This window comes from Schistocerca cancellata, chromosome 5, assembly GCF_023864275.1.
Source record: "Schistocerca cancellata isolate TAMUIC-IGC-003103 chromosome 5, iqSchCanc2.1, whole genome shotgun sequence".
Taxonomy (NCBI): Eukaryota; Metazoa; Arthropoda; class Insecta; order Orthoptera; family Acrididae; genus Schistocerca; species Schistocerca cancellata.
Genome location: NC_064630.1, coordinates 70,174,579 through 70,200,881, shown reverse-complemented (window position 1 = coordinate 70,200,881; position 26,303 = coordinate 70,174,579). Strand labels below are relative to the sequence as shown.

At 45.5% G+C, this 26,303-nt stretch overlaps 1 protein-coding gene across 1 annotated transcript in view; it reads right to left on the bottom strand.

Moving 5' to 3' along the window:
• The window catches only part of LOC126187866 (atrial natriuretic peptide receptor 1-like), a 1,317,386-nt gene that overhangs the window by 687,899 nt on the left and 603,184 nt on the right, over positions 1-26,303 (bottom strand). Inside the window, exon 4 of the mRNA XM_049929189.1 lies at positions 18,968-19,305. Coding sequence (XP_049785146.1) covers positions 18,968-19,305 — 338 coding nt within the window. The remainder of the gene's footprint in view (positions 1-18,967; positions 19,306-26,303) is intronic.

The following is a 26,303-nucleotide window of genomic DNA, read 5'->3' as shown; positions in this document are numbered from 1 at the left end:
CTCCTGTATGTTTCGGATAGCCCAAAGCAATCACACGATCATCGAAATATTCATTCAGGAAATTAAAGACGTCGGCCGTGCGATGTGGCCGGGCACCATCTTGCATAAACCACGAGGTGTTCGCAGTGTCGTCTAAGGCAGTTTGTACCGCCACAAATTCACGAAGAATGTCCAGATAGCGTGATGCAGTAATCGTTTCGGATCTGAAAAATGGGCCAATGATTCCTTTGGAAGAAATGGCGGCCCAGACCAGTACTTTTTGAGGATGCAGGGACGATGGGACTGCAACATGGGGCTTTTCGGTTCCCTATATGCGCCAGTTCTGTTTATTGACGAAGCCGTCCAGGTAAAAATAAGCTTCGTCAGTAAACCAAATGGTGCCCACATGCATATCGCCGTCATCAATCCTGTGCACTATATCGTTAGCGAATGTCTCTCGTGCAGCAATGGTAGCGGCACTGAGGGGTTGCCGCGTTTGAATTTTGTATGGATAGAGGAGTAAACTCTGATGCATGAGACGATACGTGGACGTTGGCGTCATTTCGACCGCAGCTGCAACACGGCGAACGGAAACCCGAGGCCGCTGTTGGATCACCTGCTGCACTAGCTGCGCGTTGCCCTCTGTGGTTGCCGTACGCGGTCGCCCTACCTTTCCGGCATGTTCATCCGTCACGTTCCCAGTCCGTTGAAATTTTTCAAACAGATCCTTTAATGTATCGCTTTTCGGTCCTTTGGTTACATTAAACCTCCGTTGAAAACTTCGTCTTGTTGCAACAACACTGTGTTCTAGGCAGTGGAATTCCAACACCAGAAAAATCCTCTGTTCTAAGGAATAAACCATGTTGCCTACAGCACACTTGCACGTTGTGAACAGCACACGCTTACAGCACAAAGACGACGTACAGAATGGCGCACCCACAGACTGCGTAATTTTCTATATCTTTTACATCACTTGCAGCGCCATCTGTTGTTGAAAATTGTAACTACTGTAATTTCGAAAGTTTGTCCGCCTGAAAATGTACTGTTGTCCCAAGCATATTGCAACAAACCGTGTATTTCTATCGCTGCTCGTTTAGTTTTTATTGCCGTTTCAAATATACCGGTCATTTTTGAAACAACCTGTATATGTGCATATCGCATCCCATGACATTTATCACTTTAATGTGTGACCCTTCCTCGGCTCTAGGCAGCTAAATCCGGCTTTACTTCCCGACGTGACAGCCACGACTCTCCGATGAGGTGCGGGCCTTGTGTTTTGCTATTACTGCGAGTCTTGTAAATATCGCTTTTATTTACTAATTTGCCCGGTTAAAACTCTCCCCTTTTATGATTAAGGCAGCCTGCGCCACCTTTCGGAGGGAGTGGGGACGTCAAAGAGTCACAAAATTTCATATTAAGCAGTCCGTAAAACACGTAAAGGTTCAGTTCAGTTAGCCTGTTAGTTAATGCCTACGCTTTCCGCTAGATGGTGCTGACTTACTGCAGAATAGCTTTGGTTCCGTAAAACCTTCACTGATTAGTACTAGGTAAATGAAATAAGTACAACACTCTTGTATTTCACTTTCACTCTATATTCAAGGTTTAAGATGGTGTTGGATGATGGTCTATTTAAAAGGTTCCTAGCCTGGAGGAATCTAAATAGTCCGCAAATGCCGATATGCACTCGCTCTACGTCCAGATTCGCAACTAACGGCACACGACTCTTTCAAAAGTCCACAAGTTAATATCTGAATGCCGGTACCTCTGAATTCACTCGTACCAGCAGATAATTTGAGTTTCTGTCGTCTATATGTCCGTAAAGTTCCAACTTAGCACTAAAGTCCTAAAATCCCCTTAATGCTCCGTTGCTACCAACAGTCAGAGACCGTACACTACATCACTTTTAATCTCCGTAATATTTTAACAGTTTATCGTGAATCTTAAGACGATAAAGTCCAATTTAATTATTGTCTCGCTGACTGACACGGGTTCCCTGCCCTTTCATGAAACAATCAAGAAAAAAAAGGGCCGCAATAATGACGATCAGGCCTTTTTATAGGTTTTTCATCAAAAGAGTTTAACTTCACTGCCTTCTCCATGACAGAGGTTCCGTGGCTTTGCAGTACTTAGACGTTAAACTACTTGATGATATACTATAATTTTGATCTGCAACTACCGAACTCTGATTATAGACTATTTTCCCCTCTAAAAATTCTATTCTTAATTTTAAATTATTCTTCCTGTTGTGGGTTGGCAGGAGAGCCAACACCGGGTACTAGAGGAAGCCGAAAGGCACGCGTTTTAGCTCACGCAGGCTGGCGTGAGGTCTCGATCAGGACAAGGAAATTAGACTTTAGAAAAACGGACGTAGGTGGTGGAATACTTAACTTTAATCCATTAATGATGAGCGTCGCTCTTGACGGTACATGATTACAGTATCAATAGTAACTGGTAATGGCGCCTTGCTAGGTCGTAGCAAATGACGTAGCTGAAGGCTATGCTAACTATCGTCTCGGCAAATAACAGCGTATTTTGTCAGTGAACCATCGCTAGCAAAGTCGGTTGTACAACTGGGGCGAGTGCTAGGAAGTCTCTCTAGACCTGCCGTGTGGCGGCGCTCGGTCTGCAATCACTGATAGTGGCGACACGCGGGTCCGACGTATACTAACGGACCGCGGCCGATTTAAAGGCTACCACCTAGCAAGTTGCAACGTCCCCTTAGAAGAATTGTACACGACTGTGGTTAAACTGACACACAATATTTTTAGCGCAACGCAATCTTACTTTCAAAAATCCCTACAAAAGAATGGCCCTGACTAACATTAACCTATACCTTTCACAAATCACTTACCTCACAAAAATCTTCATTACTCGAACTACTGCAATACAGCGAGCGCCAATACTGCCAGCTAAATAAAAGATTCAAACTACGGAAGGCACTAACTACTGATAGGGATAGTTAGCAAATGAAAGATTTTAATAGAGAACAAACAATGTATTTACCTTAATATCATCAAAAGTCATAATATATGTACATTCAAAACTCCGCCATTTCCTTCCACACATCCACCACTGCTGGCGGCTCACCTCTAACTGCGCAACGCTACGCGCTGTTCACATCCAGCTGCCCAACACTACAATGGCAGACAACAATGCAAACTAGCCACAGACTGCACACAGCACAGCCAGTGATTTTCATACAGAGCGCTACGTAACTTTGCCAATAAGAAAACATAAACAGCCTACTTACAAAGTGTGGAGTCTAGCGGTGACACCACACTTTCTATAGCTTTTATCACTGTAAACTGAACCGAGGTGCTACAGCCCATAACTCTAGATGAGGCGCGCACTTACGAGCAGATGATGAATGGATATATGGTAGTTGAGAGACGGAATGAGTGAGTGAGACGGAGAGAAAATGGCTCTGAGCACTATGGGACTTGACATCTGTGGTCATCAGTCCCCTAGAACTTAGAACTACTTAAACCTAACTAACCTAAGGACATCACACACACCCATGTCCGAGGCAGGATTCGAACCTGCGACCGTAGCGGTCACGCGGTTCCAGACTGATGCGCCCAGAACCGCACGGCCACACCGGCCGGCAGACGGAGAGAGAAGGAAGAGAGGAGGGAAGGGAAACGGAAAGCAACGGATCACATTCCCCTATGTTTCAGCTTCATCTCAACTGCAAACGTTCTCTGTGGCGCGATAAGCAAATTCTAAGACGTCTTGGGAAAAGAGCCGAAAATTTCTCCGATTCCAGCGGCAGGCGGATGTTCGGCGCCACCGCGCAGCCGGCCGCACGTCTCCGTAATCTACTTTGCGCTGCGTGACTGAGCCGGCTGGCTCCGGAGGCGGCCACCAATCCGATTGGCGGGGCTCAAGTTCGTCTCTCGGAGCGGCGGTCCGACTGCCTCCAGTATCATCTCGCAGCAGCAGCAGCAGCGGACTCGGTCCCCCGCGACTTGCCGCAGCCACATCCGAAATACGCTCCATTCTGCTCCGCAAACTTGCCAGCTCCGCGCCGCGGGGGAGAAGAAGGAAAAGAATGGAAACCAGGCAGTGGAGAACTAGCCGCTCCCTTTAGCCTCTAGAGACACGTTATCGAGTGACACATTCACCGCGTCGATTCCTCCTGTGGCTGGCTCTCCTCGAGGGAAACTGTCTCTGTTTAAATGATACTGCATAAACCTGTTGCGAAAGTAGTACACTTGAGACTGTTGGTGCGGCGATCAGTGATGAAATATCAACTAGCCACACGTTCCTTATAAAACTGAAATGGTAATTAAATGGACACCCTAGCTGCAAACAGACGTTGATACACTTCATTGGGGACATGTTGAAAATGTGTGCCCCTACCGGGACTCGAACCCGGGATCTCCTGCTTACATGGCAGACGCTCTATCCATTTTTTTTTTTTTTACAGGCTATCCACAGTTCCAATTCTTTAATTCACTTGCATCAGCAAGGACAGTTGAGAAATTACAACTTGCATTTTTTTTTAATTATATATTTTTTCCTACCAACTTTTTTTTGAAAGCCCCTTTTCATCCTATAACAAAAAAATCTGGTCCACTTCAGGCGTTGGCTCCTGGCTAAACCTACTCCAGAGAGCTGCCTATATACCAGGGGAAATATGGGAAATCAAGGTTAGGGCTATCCTTACAAACAACAAAATCTTCCTTTTTTCTAATTTTATTTTTATTTATTTATTTTTTGTTGTTTATTTTGTTTTGTGTAGTTTTGTTGCGTATTTGATCAGAGGCCTTCTGCGCCCCGCTGGTAATATGTTGAGTCACGTCTTCTAGAAATTGATGTGTTCCGTTTAATTGTTCAAAAATGTTCATTGGTTCAAACAGGAAACCTTCTTCTCTCTTGGCTTAACACATTCCAGCTGCGAGGCGGGTCGTGGAAAGCACTCCGAAGGAAGTTCGAGAAAAATTGTCTGTATTTTGGGTGACGGACAACGACATGATGACGGTCATTGAGGTATGTCCAAAAATCGAGTACAGAGTCTACAGTTTGTCCAAATAGGTAGTGAATGGCATGTCCGCGAATCCAATTCACAGCATTGGTCTTTGTCCGAGGAAAATAGTCACGTTCCGGAAATAATAATGAAAGGGGAGTAATCCGATCCGGAATGTCCCGCGTTAGAAAAGCCACAATACGTCGAACCAAGTGCCAAACCTCCGCCGCCGGTCCGCAAACAAACCGATGTTCATCATTGTTTGGCACTCCACACGTGGAACATAGAGGTGATTGGGCGAGGTGGATACGATGAAGGCGAAATTGGTTGATTTGCTTACCATTGACAGTTAGGTACCAGACAGACTGAACATTCGTGTCAAGGCAACAGGCGAACACCGCGCGCCATACATGACGCCAGTCAACCTGGGGGAACTTTTGTTCAATCGGGTTAGCTGGACGACCTAATTGGAGGACATTGTATACTTCCTTTGTCTTGAGTAAATGCGGTCTTGGTAAGGTGAGGCGTAGATAACTGAGTTCAAGAAAGAAGTACCGTATATAATGGAACTGGGCCGGAACATCCGAGATCATCACTGGGGCTGACAGTGAGACCGGCGAATATGCCGACAGGAGGAGACCAGTGAGGCTCGTTGGGCAACGTGTCCGTACCGTCATCTGGGAGCTGACAAACAGGGCGCGAGCTCTATCCGGCACGTGAAACAGACCTATCCCACCTCGTTCACGGGGAAGAGTAAGGGTTGCATAGTTAACTTTGAACAACAGCCCAGAGCTGACGAAAGATGCCATCGCTGCCAACATGCGACGTGCCACAGTAGGCGGGAAAGGTAGAACTTGTGCTACATGGGGAACTCGAGATGCGATATATATACTGACATATCGAGCTCGTTGGAGAATATCTAGGGATCGAAGGCGATGGTCCATAAGACCCGCTCTGATCATGTCCATCTGAGACACCGAGGACACAGACGACAGCGCGCCTGCAGCGACGTATCACTTGCACGCTCCCCGTGAGACCCACATTCGCAACATGCCCACACCACTACATTTGTAGTGCTCCTAATAGACGTTATGGCTTCCCGGCCACTGACTTCTTGTGCGAACGCACACGCTATGCCCAAACACGCTCGGGACTTGGTAGATTAATCTGCCACAAATAATGAGTGTGATGGGCAAACATCTATTAGGCGCACTACGAATGTAGTGCTGTGGACATGTTGGGAATGTGGGTGTCACGGGGAGCGTGCAAGGGATAAGTCCCTGCAGGCGCATTATCCTCTGTGCCCTCGGTGGCTCACATGGATAGATCGTCTGCCATGTAAGCAGGAGATCCCGGGTTCCAGTCCCGGTAGGGGCACACATTATCAACATGTCCCCAATGAAGTGTATCAACCTCTGTTTGCAGCTAGGGTGTCCATTTAATTATCATTTCATTTCTAGCAAAGCTGCATGGTCATCTATGGTAATTGTTCTTTCGGGAACAGATACTACCGTCTCATATAGTTAAAATATGGCTGCAGGAAACCCTGAACACTCTTCTGACTATGCGCCACTCATGTTGCGCAATGGTCTGAGTGGTGGGTGACGCGTGTAACTTAGTGTTGAAAGACCCATCGTAGACCAACAGTAGAGAACTCTCAAAGCATGGAGTAAGAATATTCCCTGTTCAGGAACAGGTCCGTTTAAATCCAAGTGCAGCTCGCCTGTTACTGCGATGAAAGTAGACTATTTCATAAACAATGTATTAAACGTGGGCACGTGTGGTGCAACGCGCATGTGTATCTATATGTGTGTTTGAAATGAATAACACAAGTGATATCTGTAAATTTCGATATTTACATTATTATTATCATTATTAGTATTACAAATTTTTCCCTTTAGACAGTGTTTAAGTTGAATGTTACATGATTATTTAATTTTTTCTTGTTTCCTCTCCCCTTCCCAAAAGTCTCTTCTTCCTTTGACTGTGTTCCTGTTACGTTTGCTCTGACCATTTTTTCCGAATTTTGTTCCTTTCCTTTACTTCAAATTTCGTGTTCGTAAGTTTATTTCTGAATTTGTCTCTTTCATTATTATTTACCTACTAATTCCTGATTGTTTTAGGTCTTCTTCTACTTCATGAAACCAATTAGTTTTTTTTAATTTTTTTATTGATTGATTGAGCTGTTTGCTACTCTTCTTTGTGAGTCTATTATTGTTCATTCTATGTACGTGACGCTGATTTTACGTTATGTTTTTATTTTTATTTTGTATTTTTTGTCTTTGTCTCTGTGATGTCTGATGCTCGGATTGTTGTCGTTTCTGATGCGTAGGATGCTTCTGGTTGTACAACTGCATTGTAGAACCTGATTTTGTCATGTCTTTATAAGTTTCTTTTATTGTAGTGCGTCCAGATCAATTTGTAAATTCTATAAAGTTTCTCTATGTTCCATGTTGGATGCCTTGTTTTGTCCTCCTATTTATATTCAAATGGTTCAAATGGTTCTACGGACTATGGGACTTAACATCTGAGGTCATCAGTCGATTAGACTTAAAACTACTTAAACCTAAGTAACCTAAGGACATCACACAGATCCATGCCCGAGGCAGGATTCGAACCTGCGACAGTAGCAACAGCGTGGTTCCGGACTGAAGCGCCTAGAACTACTTGGCCACATCGGCCGGCCCCTATTTGTATATGTTCCCCTAGATGTTTGAATTTTTCCACTCTATTAACCTGTCCGTATTTTGTGTTCATGGATTGTGTGTTGTTCTTTCTTTTCATGTACTGCTTTTCCTCATTTGATATCTGTAGACGTGTTTTGGCAGAGACTTCATGTAAGTATTCCAGTACTTCTTGTGCTTCTTGCCTATTGCTGCTAAGTATTGTCGAATCACCTGCAAATGGTATGATTGTCTTACTTGCACGTGCTCTTCCTAGTTAAACCCCTTTTACTTTTTCTTCCCATTGTTTGATGAATTTGTCCACGACCATGTTGAATAAAAGCGTTGTGAGACTATCTCCTTGTCTGTCCTCTTGGTGTATCTCAAATTGCTCTGAGATTTTTCCCTTACACTTTGTTTTGAATGTAATGTCTGTGAGTGTATTAATTTTTCCCTTCATTCCATATTCTAGATTCTCAAAGAAAGTATGCCAGTCTGTGGATTTATAGGCTTACTTGAAGTCCACAAATATGATTACAGTGTTGCTCGGTTGTCTGACCTTCAGGGGCGTTCGCAAGTTTCAAATCTGTTCAATACAGGATCTTTCTTTTTCGGAACCTACTCGACATTAACCTACCTGTGTATTAGTTTGTGGTTCTCGTCTGTTGAGTGATGCCTTTGAGAGAATTTTTTAAGTGACCGGTCTTATCTCCCTTTTTGGGGAGTGTGTGAATCCACGCACATTTCCTTTCCTGTGGAATTTTCCCTGCAAACCATAATTGTGTGAGAATCTTGTAAATTTCCTCTGTGATTTTTTGGTCCTTGAGTTTGCAGATGTTGGAGACGATGCCATCTTCTCCTGGTCCCTGCTGTTTTATGATCTCCTATATCTCTGTTATTTTAGGCAGTTTCGAATCTGAATTTGGTATTGTTCTCGTGAAGTGTAATTTTTCTGTAGCTTCTCGTAGATGAGGAGTTTATCAAAGTATTTTTTCAAGTACACTACAAAAATTTGTTCAAAAATACATATATCTCGAGGCTAAAAGACATAAAAAACGTCTTAAATGTGGAGCTGTCGTATCGCTGTTCAGTTGTCACTGTCAAGTTGTGAGTAAAGAAAGGAACATCGACCGGTAACAGAGGCAACATCAGGGACGCTTAGGCTCCTGGGTCACTGTTTAATCTCCAGAATGAGATATTCACTCTGCAGCGGAGTGTGCGCTGATATGAAACTTCCTGGCAGATTAAAACTGTGTGCCCGACCGAGACTCGAACTCGGGACCTTTGCCTTTCGCGGGCAAGTGCTCTACCAACTGAGCTACAGAAGCACGACTCACGCCCGGTCTCACAGCTTTAGAGCACTTACCCGCGAAAGGCAAAAGTCCCGAGTTCGAGTCTCGGTCGGGCACACAGTTTTAATCTGCCAGGAAGTTTCATATCAGCGCACACTCCGCTGCAGAGTGAAAATCTCATTCTGGAAACATCCCCCAGGCTGTGGCTAAGCCATGTCTCCGCAATATCCTTTCTTTCAGGAGTGCTAGTTCTGCAAGGTTCGCAGGAGAGCTTCTGTAAAGTTTGGAAGGTAGGAGACGAGATACTGGCAGAAGTAAAGCTGTGAGACCGGGCGTGAGTCGTGCTTCGGTAGCTCAGGTGGTAGAGCACTTGCCCGCGAAAGGCAAAGGTCCCGAGTTCGAGTCTCGGTCGGGCACACAGCTTTAATCTGCCAGGAAGTTTCATATCAGCGCACACTTCGCTGCAGAGTGAAAATCTCATTCTGGAAACATCCCCCAGGCTGTGGCTAAGCCATGTCTCCGCAATATCCTTTCTTTCAGGAGTGCTAGTTCTGCAAGGTTCGCAGGAGAGCTTCTGTAAAGTTTGGAAGGTAGGAGACGAGATACTGGCAGAAGTAAAGCTGTGAGACCGGGCGTGAGTCGTGCTTCGGTAGCTCAGTTGGTAGAGCACTTGCCCGCGAAAGGCAAAGGTCCCGATTTCGAGTCTCGGTCGGGCACACAGTTTTAATCTGCCAGGAAGTTTCACTGTTTAATCTGTTCGCGTGCAGCTTCAAGTCAAGACTGTACGGAATTTAGACAGTGACGAAGTGGCGTGTGAGAAAGGAAAGGAAAAAAAGGGAAAGATCATATTTTGTTAACCTCTCGTGCAGAAAACACCAAAGTTCTATTGCTACGTAAGGATGGAAGTGAAAACGAAGGTTTTAAATGGAGATGAAAAACGACATTGGTAGCTATTGTACTATAAGTCCCATGATTTTCATCTGACGGGTCTCCACCCAGCGGAGAGGGCAGCAGGCCGGGACTCGTCCACGAAGCGACAGGCCTCACGCCATAGGTCAGTGACCCACAGCGGCCGTGTGCGACTGTACTGTTTGCTTGCGGACAGCCCATTGATACAACGAGCTGGGCAAAGTACATGGTCGGTAGCCGCCGCCGTAGCAACGTTCCTCACGCACGTCAAGTTACGATGGTCGCCCAAAAGTTAAAGCTCTACTTTTTTCCTCCAACAATTATTTATTCCGAATAGTTACATTACACATACGAAAGAATGACATCCGCACACATCATTTCTCTACGTAATCTCCTTTCAGTTCTATGGCCTTTCTCCAGCGTGTTTCAAGGGCGTGCTTGCCCTGTCGGTCATTGTTCTGGTCACGAAGCGATTTCTTCACTGTGCGTCTTCAAAATTTACTCCACGAATGTTGTTCATTAATAGCGCAAACAAACAGGAGTCTGAAAGAGTTAGGTCAAGGCTTTAGGGAGGATGGGGTAGCACTCTGCAACGATGTTTGGTAATGTGATCAGAAGTCCTCGAGCTTGTGTGCGGCTGAGCGTTATCGTCTTGAATCAAAACATTTCCTGCGTCGTTACGTCACCGAAGCCGCCGAAAACGCTGCTTGATTGTGGCTAAAGTGCTCACGTATCCCTCCCAAACTTATGGTACAGCCACTTGGCATCACTTCGATGAGAATCACTCCCTCATAGGCCCAACACACAGTAATCATGATCTCAGCAGGGGAAGCAGTTGCTTCGATTTTTTTTCCTGTAGACAGTGAGCATGACGTAATTCACCAAATTTTTGGTTGGGCTCAAAATGGTGAACCCAGGACCCGTCACCAGTCACAATACGGGACAAGAAGGCTTCGCCCTCAGCCTCAAAATGTTGCAACAACTCAGAACAATTGTTTTTTCCTGTGACATATGTGTTCCGCCGCAGCACAGAGCGTAATAAAGTCTTATTCTTTTTTAATCAACTGTCTAGGTAGATCTGCAGAAAAAAAATTCTCTCTCTTGACACTCATGGTGGCGAGTCAATAACATTACGTTCTTTTCACTGTTTGGAAACAATGCCAACATCTTAGTGAAGGCTGCTACACTCGTAAACTTTATCTAAATAGGGTATGAAAAAAAATCACCTTCAACAACAACCGAAAATTTATTGCAGTCATTTTGCATAAGAATGTTATCGAGCGATCTTCAGTTGCGAGTCACTGGAGTACAAATGAAAAATACGTCGTTTCAGTCTGGTGTATTCAATGCGCGGTTTTGTGTGAAACCATGTTTCCAGCTATACTACATAAAAAGAACTGTTTGAAATATTAAATCGTTCTCGTAATATATTCTTCCTTTTCATAGCATACACAAATCTGTGATGGCACTCTTACCTTTCATTCCTGACCTAAGAGGGAAGAGTGCGCTGTTGTAGACCTTGGTTTGGCTTGTACTCGTTCACTTTACTCGTAAAATTTAAACGAAATGCTACATAAATATTTTGCATTGAGAAAGGAAATCTTTTTCTCGCCATATGACGATGAGAGGTTAATCAGAAGAACAATGTAATTCACATTCATTTTAAAAGCAATTAATAACTTTTATTTCAAAACAAGAAATATACGTAGTTCCGCATTGTTTCTTGAATTTGTACCAGAGAGTCAAATATTAGTGGAAATGTGTGGCACTGAATGAAGCAGGCGGATACAATGGGCCCACGTGGGGTGGGTAGAATTACGTACGTGACCGGCACTGGAAGTGTTATGTCTTGACTGAAATTTTCTGTTTTCTGTCTTCCAGACCGCTCACAAAATGTTGATATGTCATTATATCTAGTTCTAACGATCATGGCAGGAAAATATACTGTGGCATGGTTTTGCAGTGATATGTACTCACAAATTCCTCACGAGCTTCCAGACACGTGAAATGATTTAAAATTCACGAGCTTTCGGCCGACTACTCCTCCACCATTGTCAAGAGGTGACTGTCTTTTCGTTTCTGTTACTGTTATTAAACAGCCATGCTGTCTTCTGTGACGTCACTGGAGCTCGCTCCAGCGCAGTGCAAGGTAATGTTTTCATTGCGCGCACGCCGCGCCCGTTTCAACCTTCCGATATGTGTCCAAAGCCTGATATAATTGCAGGCCACAGTTGTTATTAAGGGTATTACTGGAAATTTTTATTTCTATCGCTTCTTTTATTGCACTATTCCAGAAACTAATAGCCCGTGTAATAACAGATCTCTTCGAATGCAAAACGATGTTTGATGTCCGTTTTCTAGAGAATTCTCTGCTACCGCTGATTTCTGAAGCTACCAAAGGCGAAATCATCTCTGGTGGACCACAGTCTGTCCGACATAAACTGTCCACAACCACACGGAATTTTATTTACTTCTGGTGTTTGAGCCCGCATCTCGTGGTCGTGCGGTAGCGTTCTCGCTTCCCACGCCCGGGTTCCCGGGTTCGATTCCCGGCGGGGTCAGGGATTTTCTCTGCCTCGTGATGGCTGGGTGTTGTGTGCTGTCCTTAGGTTAGTTAGGTTTAAGTAGTTCTAAGTTCTAGGGGACTTATGACCACAGCAGTTGAGTCCCATAGTGCTCAGAGCCATTTGAACCATTTTTTTTTCTGGTGTTTGAGGCCCAAATTGTCTTTCACACGTCTCGTGAGCCGGCCAGAGTGGCCATGCGATTCTAGGCGCTACAGTCTGGAACCGCGCGACCGCTACGGTCGCAGTTTCGAATCCTGCCTCGGGCATGGATGTGTGTGATGTCCTTAGGTTAGTTATGTTTAAGCAGTTCTAAGTTCTAGGCGACTGATGACCTCAGATGCTAAGTCCCATAGGGCTCAGAGCCATTTGAACCATTTGAACACGCCTCGTGAGCTGTAGAGTTGTTGTTAGAGCCCTGAAGCCCGAATAGATTTTAGACATGTTTAAGAGCGAGCTAATATTTCCTTTTAATAAGTCACAGAACGTCAGAAAGGCACACTTCTTCCACTCCCCGTCTGGGCCCTTCTGCTTCCGTGTCTTCGGGAAGATGGCTTCAGATGGCTCTGAGCACTATGGGACTCAACTGCTGTGGTCATAAGTCCCCTAGAACTTAGAACTACTTAAACCTAACTAACCTAAGGACATCACACACATCCATGCCCGAGGCAGGATTCGAACCTGCGACCGTAGCGGTCGTGCGGTTCCAGACTGTAGCGCCGTTAACCGCTCGGCCACTCCGGCCGGCTTCTTCGGGAAGATGGTTTGGCAGTCTATCAGTTTTTGTAGCTGTTTTCTTTAAATACTTTCCGTAAGTGGCTCAGTTCCTTCTGCATGTTTGCAGTGTGTGAGGCGGTTTGCGATGGGTGCACCAGGGTCTTCAGAACAGAACTGTCTGTGACGGATGGTGACAGCTGTTCACGTGTGTAGGTGAGTTTCCGGTAAACACTGTGATTGAGACACACATTTGCTTTACGGCAGGCGATGACATCAAGTAACGGCAAGGTACCATTCCTCTCTACCTCCATCGTGAATTTGATGTTGTCGTGGATGCTGTGTGGTTAAAGAATTCTCCCAGCATTTTTCGTCCATGAGAGCAGACAAGGAAGGTAACAACAAAAGCAAATAGGCCTTGCAAAGCCGTGTCCATGGCGATGTCCTCTAAGTACGAGGGTCAATCCAAAAGAAATGCACACTATTTTTTTTAAATCCACCTTTTATTCTACATGTTTGAAGGTTTTACAGTGTGTAGATACATCCTTTAGGAAGAATATTTTCATTTCTTCACATAATATCCATCCCTCTCAACTGCCTTATTCCACCTTGGAACCAGCGCCTGTATACCCCCGCACGGTACAATTCTGGACCAACCTGTTGGAGCCACTGATGGCAACGTGCACAAGGGAGTCATCATCTTCAAACCTTGTTGCACGACCAGAGTCTTTCAGTATCGCAAAGATATGATAGTCACACGGAGCCAGGTCAGGACTGTAAGGAGGGTGTTTCATTGTTTTCCATCCGAGTTTTGTGTTCGTTTACATGGTTCTTTTGACTGACATGTGGCCGTGCATTGTCATGCAAGAGCAAAACATCCTGCTTTTGCCGATGTGGTCAAACACAGCTCAGTTGGGCTTGAAGTTTCTTCACTTTAGTCACATATGCCTCAGAATTTATTGTGGTTACACTTGGCATGATGTCCACAAGCAAGAGTCCTTCGGAATCGAAAAACACCGTAGCCATAACTTTTCCAGCAGAAGGTGTGGTTTTGAATTTTTTTTTTCTTGGGTGAATTTGCATCATGACACTCCAATGATTACCTCTTCGTCTCTGGTGAAAAATGATGGAGCCATATTTCATCACCTATCAAAATTTTTCCAAGAAATTCATCTCCACCATTCTCGTACTGTTGCAAAAGTTCGGTGCATACCGTTTTTCTTGTTTCTTATGAGCCACTGTCAACATTCTGGGAACCCACCTGGCACAAACCTTTTTTAACGCCAACACTTTCAGTATTCTGCAAAAACTTCCTTCCCCTACCCCAACGTAGCGTGACAATTTGTTCACTGTGATGTATCTCTCAGCAGTCACCAATTCGTTAAGTCTCTGCACAATGTCTGGAGTGTGTGGAGTACGAGGCTTGCCGCAGCGAGGACAATTCTGAATATTGCCGTGCCCGCTTTCACCACGTAACACGCTTGCCCACCGACTAACTGTACTACGATCGACAGCAGCATCTCCATACACCTTTTTCAACCTCTTGTGGATGTTTCCACTGTCTCGTTTTCACAGCACAGGAATTCAATGACAGCACGTTGCTTCTGACGAATGTTAAGTGTAGCACCCATCTTGAAGAGATGCTGTGACGGCGCCACTCGCGAGAACAGGTTGAACTAAGTTTGAAAACAAGCGGGAAGGATTTATCTAGACACATAAAACTTCCACACATGGCGAATGAAAACTGTATTTTTACAAAAATAGCGTGCATTTCATTTGGAGTGACGCTCGTATTTCATAAACAGGTTGGCTGTAACTGGAGATAATGGGCTCCTCATCGCAACGCCACAACGTCTCAGACAAACAGGAGATAAACGATGTCAAAGTTAGCGTAAGGAGGGCTATGCGTGAAGCGTTCAGTGAATTCGAAAGTAAAATTCTATGTACCGACGTGACAGAAAATCGTAGGAATTTCCGGTCTTACGTTAAATCAGTAATTGATCGGAACAGCATATTCAGACACTGTGGGATGATAATGGCATTGAAACAGAGGATGACACATGTAAAGTTGAATTACTAAACACCTTTTTCCAAAGCAGTTTCACAAAGGAAAACCGCACTGCAGTTCCTTCTCTAAATCCTCGCACAAACGAAAAAATGGCTGACATCGAAATAAGTGTCCAAGGAACATAAAAGCAACTGAAATCACTCAGCAGAGAAAAATCAACTGGACCTGACGGGATACCGCCGGCCGGAGTGGCCGTGCGGTTCTAGGCGCTGCAGTCTGGAACCGAGCGACCACTACGGTCGCAGGTTCGAATCCTGCCTCGGGCATGGATGTGTGTGATGTCCTTAGGTTAATTAGGTTTAATTAGTCCTAAGTTCTAGGGGACTCAGAAGTTAAGTCGCATAGTGCTCAGAGCCATTGACGGGATACCAATTCGATTCTACACAGAGTACGCGAAAGAAGTTGACCCCCTTCTAACAGCCGTGTACCGCAAGTCTCTAGAGGAACGGAAGGTTCGAAATGACTGGAAAAGAGCACAGGTAGCTCCAGTTTTCAAGAAGGGTCGTCGAGCAGATGCGCAAAACTATACGCCTATATCTCTGACATCGATCTGTTGTAGAATTTTAGAACATGTTTTTTTGCTCGCGTATCATGTCATTTCTGGAAACTCAGAATCTACTCTATAGGAATCGACATGGATTCGGGATACAGCGATCGTGTGAGACCCAACTCGCTTTATTTGTTCATGAGACCCAAAAAATATTAGATACAGTTTCCCAGGTAGATGCCATTTTCCTTGACCTCCGGAAGGCGTTCGATACAGTTCCGCAGTGTTGCCTGATAAACAAAGAAAGAGCCTACGGAATATCAGACCAGCTGTGTGGCTGGATTGAAGAGTTCTTAGCAAACAGAATACAGCATGTTGTTCTCAATGGAGAGACGTCTACAGACGTTAAAGTAACCTCTGGCGTGACACAGGGGAGTGTTATGGGACCACTGCTTTTCACAGTATATATAAATGACCGAGTAGATAGTGTCGGAAGTTCCATGCGGCTTTTCGCGGATGATGCTGTAGTATACAGAGAAGTCGCAGCATTAGAAAATTGCAGCAAAGTGCAGGAAGATCTGCAGCGGATAGGTACTTGGTGCAGGGAGTGGCAACTGATCTTTAACATAGACAAATGTAATCTATTGCGAATACATAGAAAGAAGGATCCTTTATTGTATGATTATATGATAGCGAAACAAACACTGGTAGCAGTTACTTCTGTAAAATATCTGGGAGTATGCGTACGGAACGATTTGAAGTGGAATGATCATATAAAAATTATTGTTGGTAAGGCGGGTACCAGGTTGAGACTCATTGGGAGAGTCCTTAGAAAATGTAGTCCATCAACAAAGGAGGTGGCTTACAAAACACTCGTTCGACCTATACTTGAGTATTGCTCATCAGTGCGGGATCCGTACCAGGTCGGGTTGACAGAGGAGATTAAGAAGATCCAAAGAAGAGCGGGGCGTTTCGTCACAGGGTTATTTGGTAAGCGTGATAGCGTTACGGAGATGTTTAGCAAACTCAAGTGGCAGACTCTGCAAGAGAGACGCTCTGCATCGCGGTGTAGCTTGCTGTCCAGGTTTCTAGAGGGTGCGTTTCTGGATGAGGTATCGAATATATTGCTTCCACCTAAATATACCTCCCGAGGAGATCACGAATGTAAAATGAGCTTGTACGGAGGCTTTGCGGCAGTCGTTCTTCCCGCGAAACATACGCGACTGGAAGAGGAAAGGGAGGTAATGACAGTGGCACGTAAAGTGCCCTCCGCCACACACCATTGGGTGGCTTGCGGAGTATAAATGTAGATGTAGATGTAGACGCAGTCCATCTTACTAATGTCGCAAAATTGAAACCACTTGCCGCGGCAGGAAGCTCGAGAGAATTTTATCAGACAGTAGCTGGAGGTCGACGATTTAGACGACAGAGAAATTGTAGTAAGTGTAGGGTAAGCACGGCTTTGCGGGCGGTAAGGAGCGCGTTCCCCGGCACGAATCCGCGCGGTGGCCTTGTGTCTAGGTCGGGTGAGCCGGCCAGTCTGTGGATGGTTTTTAGGCGGTTTTCCATCTGCCTCGGCGAATGCGGGCTGGTTCCCCTTATTCCGCCTCACACTATGTCGGCGATTGCTGCGCAAACAAGTTCTCCATGTACGTGTACACCACCATTTTTCTACCACGCAAACATAGGGGTTACACTCATCTGGTGTGAGGCGTTCCCTGGGGGGTCCCCCGGGGGCCGAACCGTACAACAACCCTTGGTTCGGTGTGGGGCGACTGAGGGGTGAAGTGGGCTGCGGTAGTCGTCGTTGGTTTATGGAGCACTGCGGCTGCGGCGGGGACGGAGCCTCTCCGTCGTTAACATAACATAACACGTGTAGGGTAATCTCGAGGTCAATGTAATTCGCGAAAGTTAATTAAATTTGTAAATTTGTGATAAGATCTTATGGGTAGGTCAATGGTCCCTAAGCTAATCTAATAAACTAACTAACACTATGGACAACACACACACACCGATGCCCGAGGGAGGTCTCGAACCACCGACGGAGGCAGCCGCGCTGACCGTGACAAGACGCTACCCCGCGCGGCGGTTAATTGTTGTTGTTGTTGTGGTCTTCAGTCCTGAGACTGGTTAGATACAGCTCTCCATGCTACTCTATCCTGTGTAAGCCTCTTCATCTCCCAGTACTTACCCCAACCTACGTCCTTCTGAATCTGTTTAGTGTATTCATCTCTTGGTCTCCCTCTACGATTTTTACCCTGCACACTGCCCTCCAATGCTAAATCTGTGATCCCTTGATGCCTCAGAACATGTCCCACCAACCGATCCCTTCTTCTAGTCACGTTGTGCCACAAACTTCTCTTCTCCGCAATCCTATTCAATACCTCCTCATTAGTTATGTGATCTACCCAACTATTCTCCAGCATTCTTCTGTAGCACCACATTTCGAAAGCTTCTATTCTCTTCTTGTCCAAATTATTTATCGTCCATGTTTCACTTCCATATATGGCTACACTCCATACAAATACTTTCAGAAATGACTTCCTGACACTTAAATGTTGACAAATTTGTCTTCTTCAGAAACGGTTGCCTGCCATTGCCAGTCTACATTTTATATCCTCTCTACTTCGATCATGATCAGTTATTTTGCTCCCCAAATAGCAAAACTCCTTTACTACTTTAAGTGTATCATTTCCTAATCTAATTCCCTCAGCATCACCCGATTTAATTCGACTATATTCCATTATCATCGTGTTGCTTTTGTTGATGTTCATCTTATAACCTTCTATCAAGACACTATCCATTCCGTTCAACTGCTCTTCCAAATCCTTTGCTGTCTCTGACAGAATTACAATGTCATCGGCGAACCTCAAAGTTTTTATTTCTTGTCCATGGATTTTAATACCTACTCCGAATTTTTCTTTTGTTTCCATTAGTGGTTGCTCAACATACAGATTGAATAACATCGGGGAGAGGCTACAACCCTGTCTCACTCCCTTCCCAACCGCTGCTTCCCTTTCATGTCCCTCGACTCTTATAACTGCCATCTGGTTTCTGTACAAATTGTAAATAGCCTTTCGCTACCTGTATTCTACCCCTGCCACCTTTAGAATTTGAAAGAGAGTATTCCAGTCAACATTGTCAAAAGCTTTCTCTAAGTCTACAAATGCTAGAAAGGTAGGTATGCCTTTCCTTAATCTTTCTTCTAAGATAAGTCGTAACGTCAGTATTGCCTCACGTGTTCCAATATTTCTACGGAATCCAAACTGATCTTCCGGCGGTTAATTACAGTTGATAAAATACACTACTGTTGTTAAGGTACCTGTAAAGGTGCGGTTCCACATCCTCCTGGTTATGTTACGGCCATCCATTTCGTCGCTGCCGTGGTAGAGGGTCTCGTTGAGCGCGATGGCGTACAGCAGGACGGCATCGTAGAAGGCGGTGACGAACGTGGAGATGGTCTTGCCGGCGAACGTGTAGTTCTGCTCGGTGCGCGCCACGTCCTTCACCTGCTGCGAGAAGCTGCGGTAGGAGTCGCTGCGCGGCGTCGCCGCCGTCACCGTCAGCAGCGCCTCGTAGGCGCGGCGCGCGCGCTCGTTGCGCTCCGGCGGGTCGCCCTCCACGTACCACGGCTGCACCGGGTCGTCGCCGCTGTCCATGCTGCAACACACGGCGCCCGCCGGCCGTCACCTCTGCTCCCACTGCAGCCACAGACTGATTTCTGAACACTTTACAAGCAAAATGTTGTACTGACCCATTCAGACAACGTGGAAGGGGAGGAAGTCTTAGGAACCGGGAGACAGCACAAGGGGGTCAATATGGGACAAATTTTATTCCGTACTAAAAATGGTTCAAATGGCTCTGAGCACTATGGGACTCAACATCTTAGGTCATAAGTCCCCTAGAACTTAGAACTACTTAAACCTAACTAACCTAAGGACATCACACACATCCATGCCCGAGGCAGGATTAGAACCTGCGACCGTAGTGGTCGCGCGGTTCCAGACTGAAGCGCCTAGAACCGCTCGGCCACACCGGCCGGCCATGGACTCGACTAATGTCTGAAGTAGTGCAGCAGGTAATTGACACCATGAATCCTGTGTAGTGGACTGACCCGACAGCCAATCCACTATGACTTGTAGCCGAATAGCACGCGATTAAGCTCACGCAGGCTGGCGTGAGGTCTGGAACAGGTCAGAGAAATAAGACTAGCCAAACAAGAGTAACTGGTAGAATACTTAACTTTAATCCGCAATTGGTGAACATCGCTCTTGTTGATACATTATATAATCTCAATATAAACTGGTCATGGCGCCTTGCGAGGTCGTAGCAAATGACGTAGCTGAAGGCTATGCTAACTATCGTCTAGGCAAATGAGAGCGTAATTTGTCAGTGAACCATCGCTAGCAAAGTCGGCTGTACAACTGGGGCGAGTGCTAGGACGTCTCTCTACGCCTGCCGTGTGGCGGCGCTCGGTCTGCAATCACTGACAGTGGCGACACGCGGGTCCGACGTATACTAACGGACCGCGGCCGATTTAAAGGCTACCACCTAGCAAGTGTGGTGTCTGGCGGTGACACCACATCCTGCTCTCTTCTGAACATCACACTGCAAGGATTCCTAGATATGATCAATAAATTTCATGTCTGGGGAGTTTTACGGCCAGCGGGTGTGTTGTAAGGAGCCAGGACATGGGAACTTACACGTTAGTTTACCAACATTAATATTAATAATAAAGGGACTGGCAAGGACTTCAGATTATGACTTTATTGAATTATGATAAATATGAGGCACTCTCTAGCAGTATTCCCTGCATGTCTGCGTGATTAAGTCACTAATTTAAAGCGTCGGAAGTTGAGAATTGTGGAATATAAAGTCTGCAGTGGCCGTAGCTCGCCGGGCCGCTGTGGGCGGCAGGTAACGGTCACTGGAAACGCGGCACAATACGACGCTTTTGGGGATAACCCGGCATCCGGAGCCACCTGTGCTGGGCAACACGCGGCGAAGACGGGAATTTCGATTGCCTACGGGCGTTATGACCTACTGGATCGTTGGATCGATCTCAGAAATGCCGTTTGATGGTTTCGGCGATGATAGAGCGTTAGACATTGGCCGAAACTGAGTATTCTTCCGCCGAGTTCGTACGCGTGGCAGACGGGAGAATTTGTGGAGAAAGAGGACTTCGTCTTCAGCCTCCGAGCGATACGGACTTGGAGACGGCGTCTTGGTCATCGTCTTCGAAGGGAGAAATACGGTCTGTATCGCAGCACTGCATCTACACGTGTTCCGTGCAGAGTTCTGCGGTTACAGCTCTTTGTATGCTCATAAGTGAGATTTTCACCAACGCTTAAGCACTTCCAACAACTTACCTAATATTCTTGATCTGGTAGTTATCCTTGCGAGGTGGCGAGTATTTATCAACGCAGCTGCCGTTAACAGGGGCGCTTAATTGCAAATTGTTAATGTGCCATTCTCAAGAGTGTGTGGGTGGACAAAGAGATTCACATTTTTTTTAAATTTTATCAGTTGTGGGGAATATCAAATTAAAATGCCAATATTATAATCGAATTATCGACTTCGTTGTAGCTACCATTTACCTGGTCCCAGTAAGCTTTACATGTACTCTAGTCATTGCACAGCTTGCACAGACGGGAAGAAAAGAACGTTTGCAGTGTTCTATGTCAGCGAAGGACAAATAAGCTTACAATGTTTGAACTCAGATGAGTGTTCCTGGAACCATTCTCTAGCAATTCTGGACGTGTGGGGTGTCTCATTTCCTGTTGGAACTGTCCAAGTCTGTCGGAATGCACAATGGACATGAATGGATGCAGGTGATCACACGGGATGCTTACGTACATGTCACCAGTCAGCGTCGTATTTAGACGAATCAGGGGTCCCGTATCACTCCAACTGCACACGCCCCACACCATTACAGAGCCTCCACCAGCTTGAACAGTTCCCTGCTGACATGCAGGGTCCATGGATTCATGAGGTTTCTCCATACCCGTACACGTCTATCCGCTCCATGCAATTTGAAATGAGACTCGTCTGACCAGGCAACATGTTTCCAGTCATGAGCATTCCAACGTCGGTGTTAACGGGCCGCCGGCTGTTGTGGCCGAGCGGTTCTAGGCGCTTCAGTCTGGAACCGTGCGACCACTACGGTCGCAGGTTCGAATCCTACCTCGAGTATGGATGAGTGTGATGTCCTAAGGTTAGTTAGGTTTATGTAGTTCTAAGTTCTAGGGGACTGACGACCTCAGATGTTAAGTCCCATAGTGCTCACAGCCATTTGAACCATTTTTTTTAACGGACCCAGGCGAGGCGCGAAGCTTTCTGTCGTGCAGTCATCAAGAATACATGACTGGGCCTTCGGCTGCGGAAAAACATATAGATGATGTTTTTTTGAATGGTTTGCACCTGACACTTGTTGACGGTCCAGCATTGAAATCTGTAGCAATTCTGCAGAAGGGTTGCGCGTCTGTCACGTTGATTAAGGCACTTCAGTCGTCATTGTTCCCGTTCTTGCAGGATCCTTTTCCGGCCGCAGCGATGTCGGAGATAGGATTACCGGACTGCTGGTATTCACGGTACACTTGTGAAATGGTCGTAAGGGAAATTCCTCACTTTATCGCTATCTCGGAGGTGCTGTGTCTCATCGTTCGTGCACGCACTGTAACGCAACGTTCAGACCCATTCAAATCTTGGTAACCTGCCATTGTACAGAAGCAGCAACTGCGCGGAACACGTGTTGTCTTATATAGGCGTTGCCGACAGCAGCGCAGTATTCTGCCTGTTTACATATCTCTGTATTTGAATACGCATGCCTATACCATTTTCTTTGGCGCTTCAATGTTTATACTTTGTGGTGTCACCGCCAGACACCACACTTGCTAGGTGGTAGCCTTCAAATCGGCCGCGGTCCGTTAGTATACGTCGGACTCGCGTGTCGCCACTATCAGTGATTGTAGACCGAGCGCCGCCACACGGCAGGTCTAGAGAGACACTTCCTAGCACTCGCCCCAGTTGTACAGCCGACTTTGCTAGCGATGGTTCACTGACAAATTACGCTCTCATTTGCCGAGACGATAGTTAGCATAGCCTTCAGCTACGTCATTTGCTACGACCTAGCAAGGCGCCATTACCAGTCACTATTGATGCTATAAAACATGTACCGTCAAGAGCGATGTTCACCAATTATGGATTAAAGTTAAGTATTCCAGAAGCTACGAACCTCTTTTGCTAGTCTCAATACCTTGTCCTGTTCCAGACCTCACGCCAGCCTGCGTGAGCTTAAACGCGTGCCTTTCGGCTTCCTCGTAGTGGGTTGGCTGTCTTGCCAATCCACAACATACTTTATGCCTATGTACAGGAATATCTGTGTGTACGTTTCTGTGGGTGTTTATTTTTGTTTGTGTATGCGCACAAGACGTCAAAATTAACCTTTTATTCGTGCCGTTTCTGATCTCCATCGCCCGAATGTGTCTCGGCTGGTAGCGTTCGCATCATTTGACGGACAGTGATTGGTAATGGTTCAAATGGCTCTGAGCACTATGGGACTCAACTGCTGAGGTCATTAGTCCCCTAGAACTTAGAACTAGTTAAACCTAACTAACCTAAGGACATCACACACATCCATGCCCGAGGCAGGATTCGAACCTGCGACCGTAGCGGTCTCGCGGTTCCAGACTGCAGCGCCAGAACCGCGCGGCCACTTCGGCCGGCAGTGATTGGTAATAAACAGAACCTATTTGGTACCCCACATCTCTTTCCACGGATGGCTACAATGACTTACAGACTATGAAGTTTATGCATACAATGTGTAGATCCAAAACACCACAGAGGAAGGACTAGCGCATGAGTTGAATATTAGTCACACTTCTGCATTTCCAATCGCCACGATTCTCTAACTTAGTGCTCGTTGGTTACTTCGCCAACTGACGGACAAACACAAGTAGAAACGTCTGGAACTGTCGAAATCGCTTAAGGTGATTTGAAAAGGAACGAAAGGATTACGTCAGTCGCATAGTAAGCTTTGGTCAGAGGTGGGTCCATCACATCCAACCAGAGTAAGCGGCAGTGAGTGGTGTGGAAGCATCCACTTCCATCTACGGCAAAAAAAGTCCTTCTACAGGAAGGTTGATGACAGCAGTGTTTTCTGATATGAAAGGCACACTACTGATTCGTTACACTGTTAATGGTCGAACAGTGAATAGTATTCACTAGTGTGGACTACAGGGTCTCCACAAGAAACCTCCTTCATTTGAAAATGCAATGAAAGAGAATGTCGGTACATAGGTACTTGTGGTTCGCAGGACCATATGTTGCTGTTGTTGTGGTCTTCAGTCCTGAGACTGGTTTGATGCAGCTCTCCATGCTACTCTATCCTGAGCAAGCTTCTTCATCTCCCAGTACCTACTGCAACCTACATCCTTCTGAATCTGCTTAGTGTATTCATCTCTTGGTCTCCCCCTACGATTTTTACCCTCCACGCTGCCCTCCAATACTAAATTGGTGATCCCTTGATGCCTCAGAACATGTCCTACCAACCGATCCCTTCTTCTGGTCAAGTTGTGCCACAAACTTCTCTTCTCCCCAATCCTATTCAGTACTTCCTCATTAGTTATGTGATCTACCCATCTAATCTTCAGCATTCTTCTGTAGCACCACATTTCGAAAGCTTCTATTCTCTTCTTGTCCAAACTATTTATCGTCCATATTTCACTTCCATACATGGCTACACTGCATACAAATACTTTCAGAAACGACTTCCTGACACTTAAATCTATACTCGATGTTGACAAATTTGTCTTCTTCAGAAACGCTTGCCTGCCATTGCCAGTCTACATTTTATATCCTCTCTACTTCGACCATCATCAGTTATTTTGCTCCCCAAATAGCGAAACTCCTTTACTACTTTAAGTGTCTCATTTCCTAATCTAATTCCCTCAGCATCACCCGATTTAATTCGACTACATTCCATTATCGTCGTTTTGCTTCTGTTGATGTTCATCTTATATCTTTCTTTCAAGACACTATCCATTCCGTTCAACTGCTCTTCCAAGTCCTTTGCTGTCTCTGACAGAATTACAATGTCATCGGCGAACCTCAAAGTTTTTTTTTTCTTCTCCATGGATTTTAATACTACCCCGAATTTTTCTTTTGTTTCCTTTACTGCTTGCTCAATATACAGATTGAATAACATCGGGGACAGGCTACAACCCTGTCTTACTCCCTTCCCAATCACTGCTTCCCTTTCATGTCCCTCAACTCTTATAACTGCCATCTGGTTTCTGTACAAATTGTAAATAGCCTTTCGCTCCCTGTATTTTACCCCTGCCACCTTTAGAATTTGAAAGAGAGTATTCCAGTCAACATTGTCAAAAGCTTTCTCTAAGTCTACAAATGCTAGGAATGTAGGTTTGCCTTTCCGTAATCTTTCTTCTAAGATAAGTCGTAAGGTCAGTATTGCCTCACGTGTTCCAGTATTTCTACGGAATCCAAACTGATCTTCCCCGAGGTCGGCTTCTATTAGTTTTTCCATTCGTCTGTAAAGAATTCGTGTTAGTATTTTGCAGCTGTGGCTTATCAAACTGATAGTTCGGTAATTTTCACATCTGTCAACACCTGCTTTCTTTGGGATTGGAATTATTATATTCTTCTTGAAGTCTGAGGGTATTTCGCCTGTTTCATACATCTTGCTCACCAGATGGTAGAGTTTTGTCAGGACTGGCTCTCGCAAGGCCGTCAGTAGTTCCAATGGAATATTATCTACTCCGGGGGCCTTATTTCGACTCAGGGCTTTCAGTGCTCTGTCAAACTCTTCACGCAGTATCGTATCTCCCATTTCATCTTCATCTACATCCTCTTCTATTTCCATAATATTGTCCTCAAGTGCATCGCCCTTGTATAGACCCTCTATATACTCCTTCCACCTTTCTGCTTTCCCTTCTTTGCTTAGACCATATAGAGCAAATCAAAAAGTTTTGCCTTTTTTTCCCAAAGGATTTCCTTTGTATCGATTCACGTACGAAATAATTACCAGAAACGACCACACCCGAAGATAGAGCCCGATCTCCATCACGTGGTATATGCAAAAGAAATCACCTTTTGCTGTCCAAAGAAATTTACGACGTGAATTTCAACGGAAACCACTATCTTTTCTGTTGATTAAGGCTTGGTATGACAAGTTACTGGCCACTGGCGATGTATACAGACAATGGGTTTCTGGCAGAGAACGCACATCTGATGAAATAGTAGAGGAGGTCAGACAAACTTTCAAAGGAGCCCATCAATGTCACTTCTCTGAGCTAAAGATCTCTGGCTCAACAGCTCACAAGTTGCTGCATAATCTACTTCAACTGCACGCTTAAAATGGTCAGACAGTGCAAGCACTGAAGCGAAACGACTTTCAGCTTCACCACGAAATTGCTACTGAGATTTAGCACCTGGTCGTGTGCAAAATCTGAACTATCTAGAAATATTCGTTTTCTTTGACAAAGCAGACGTCCACATATGTGAGAAGATTAGTCGGCACTACATTTACATCTGGGGTTCGGGAAACCTCCGCAGTTTTCTGAAACATGTCAGGGACTGCGTAAAGTTGAAGTGTGGTGTACACTGTTGAAAAACAGTATATCTTCAAACTGCCGAGGTCA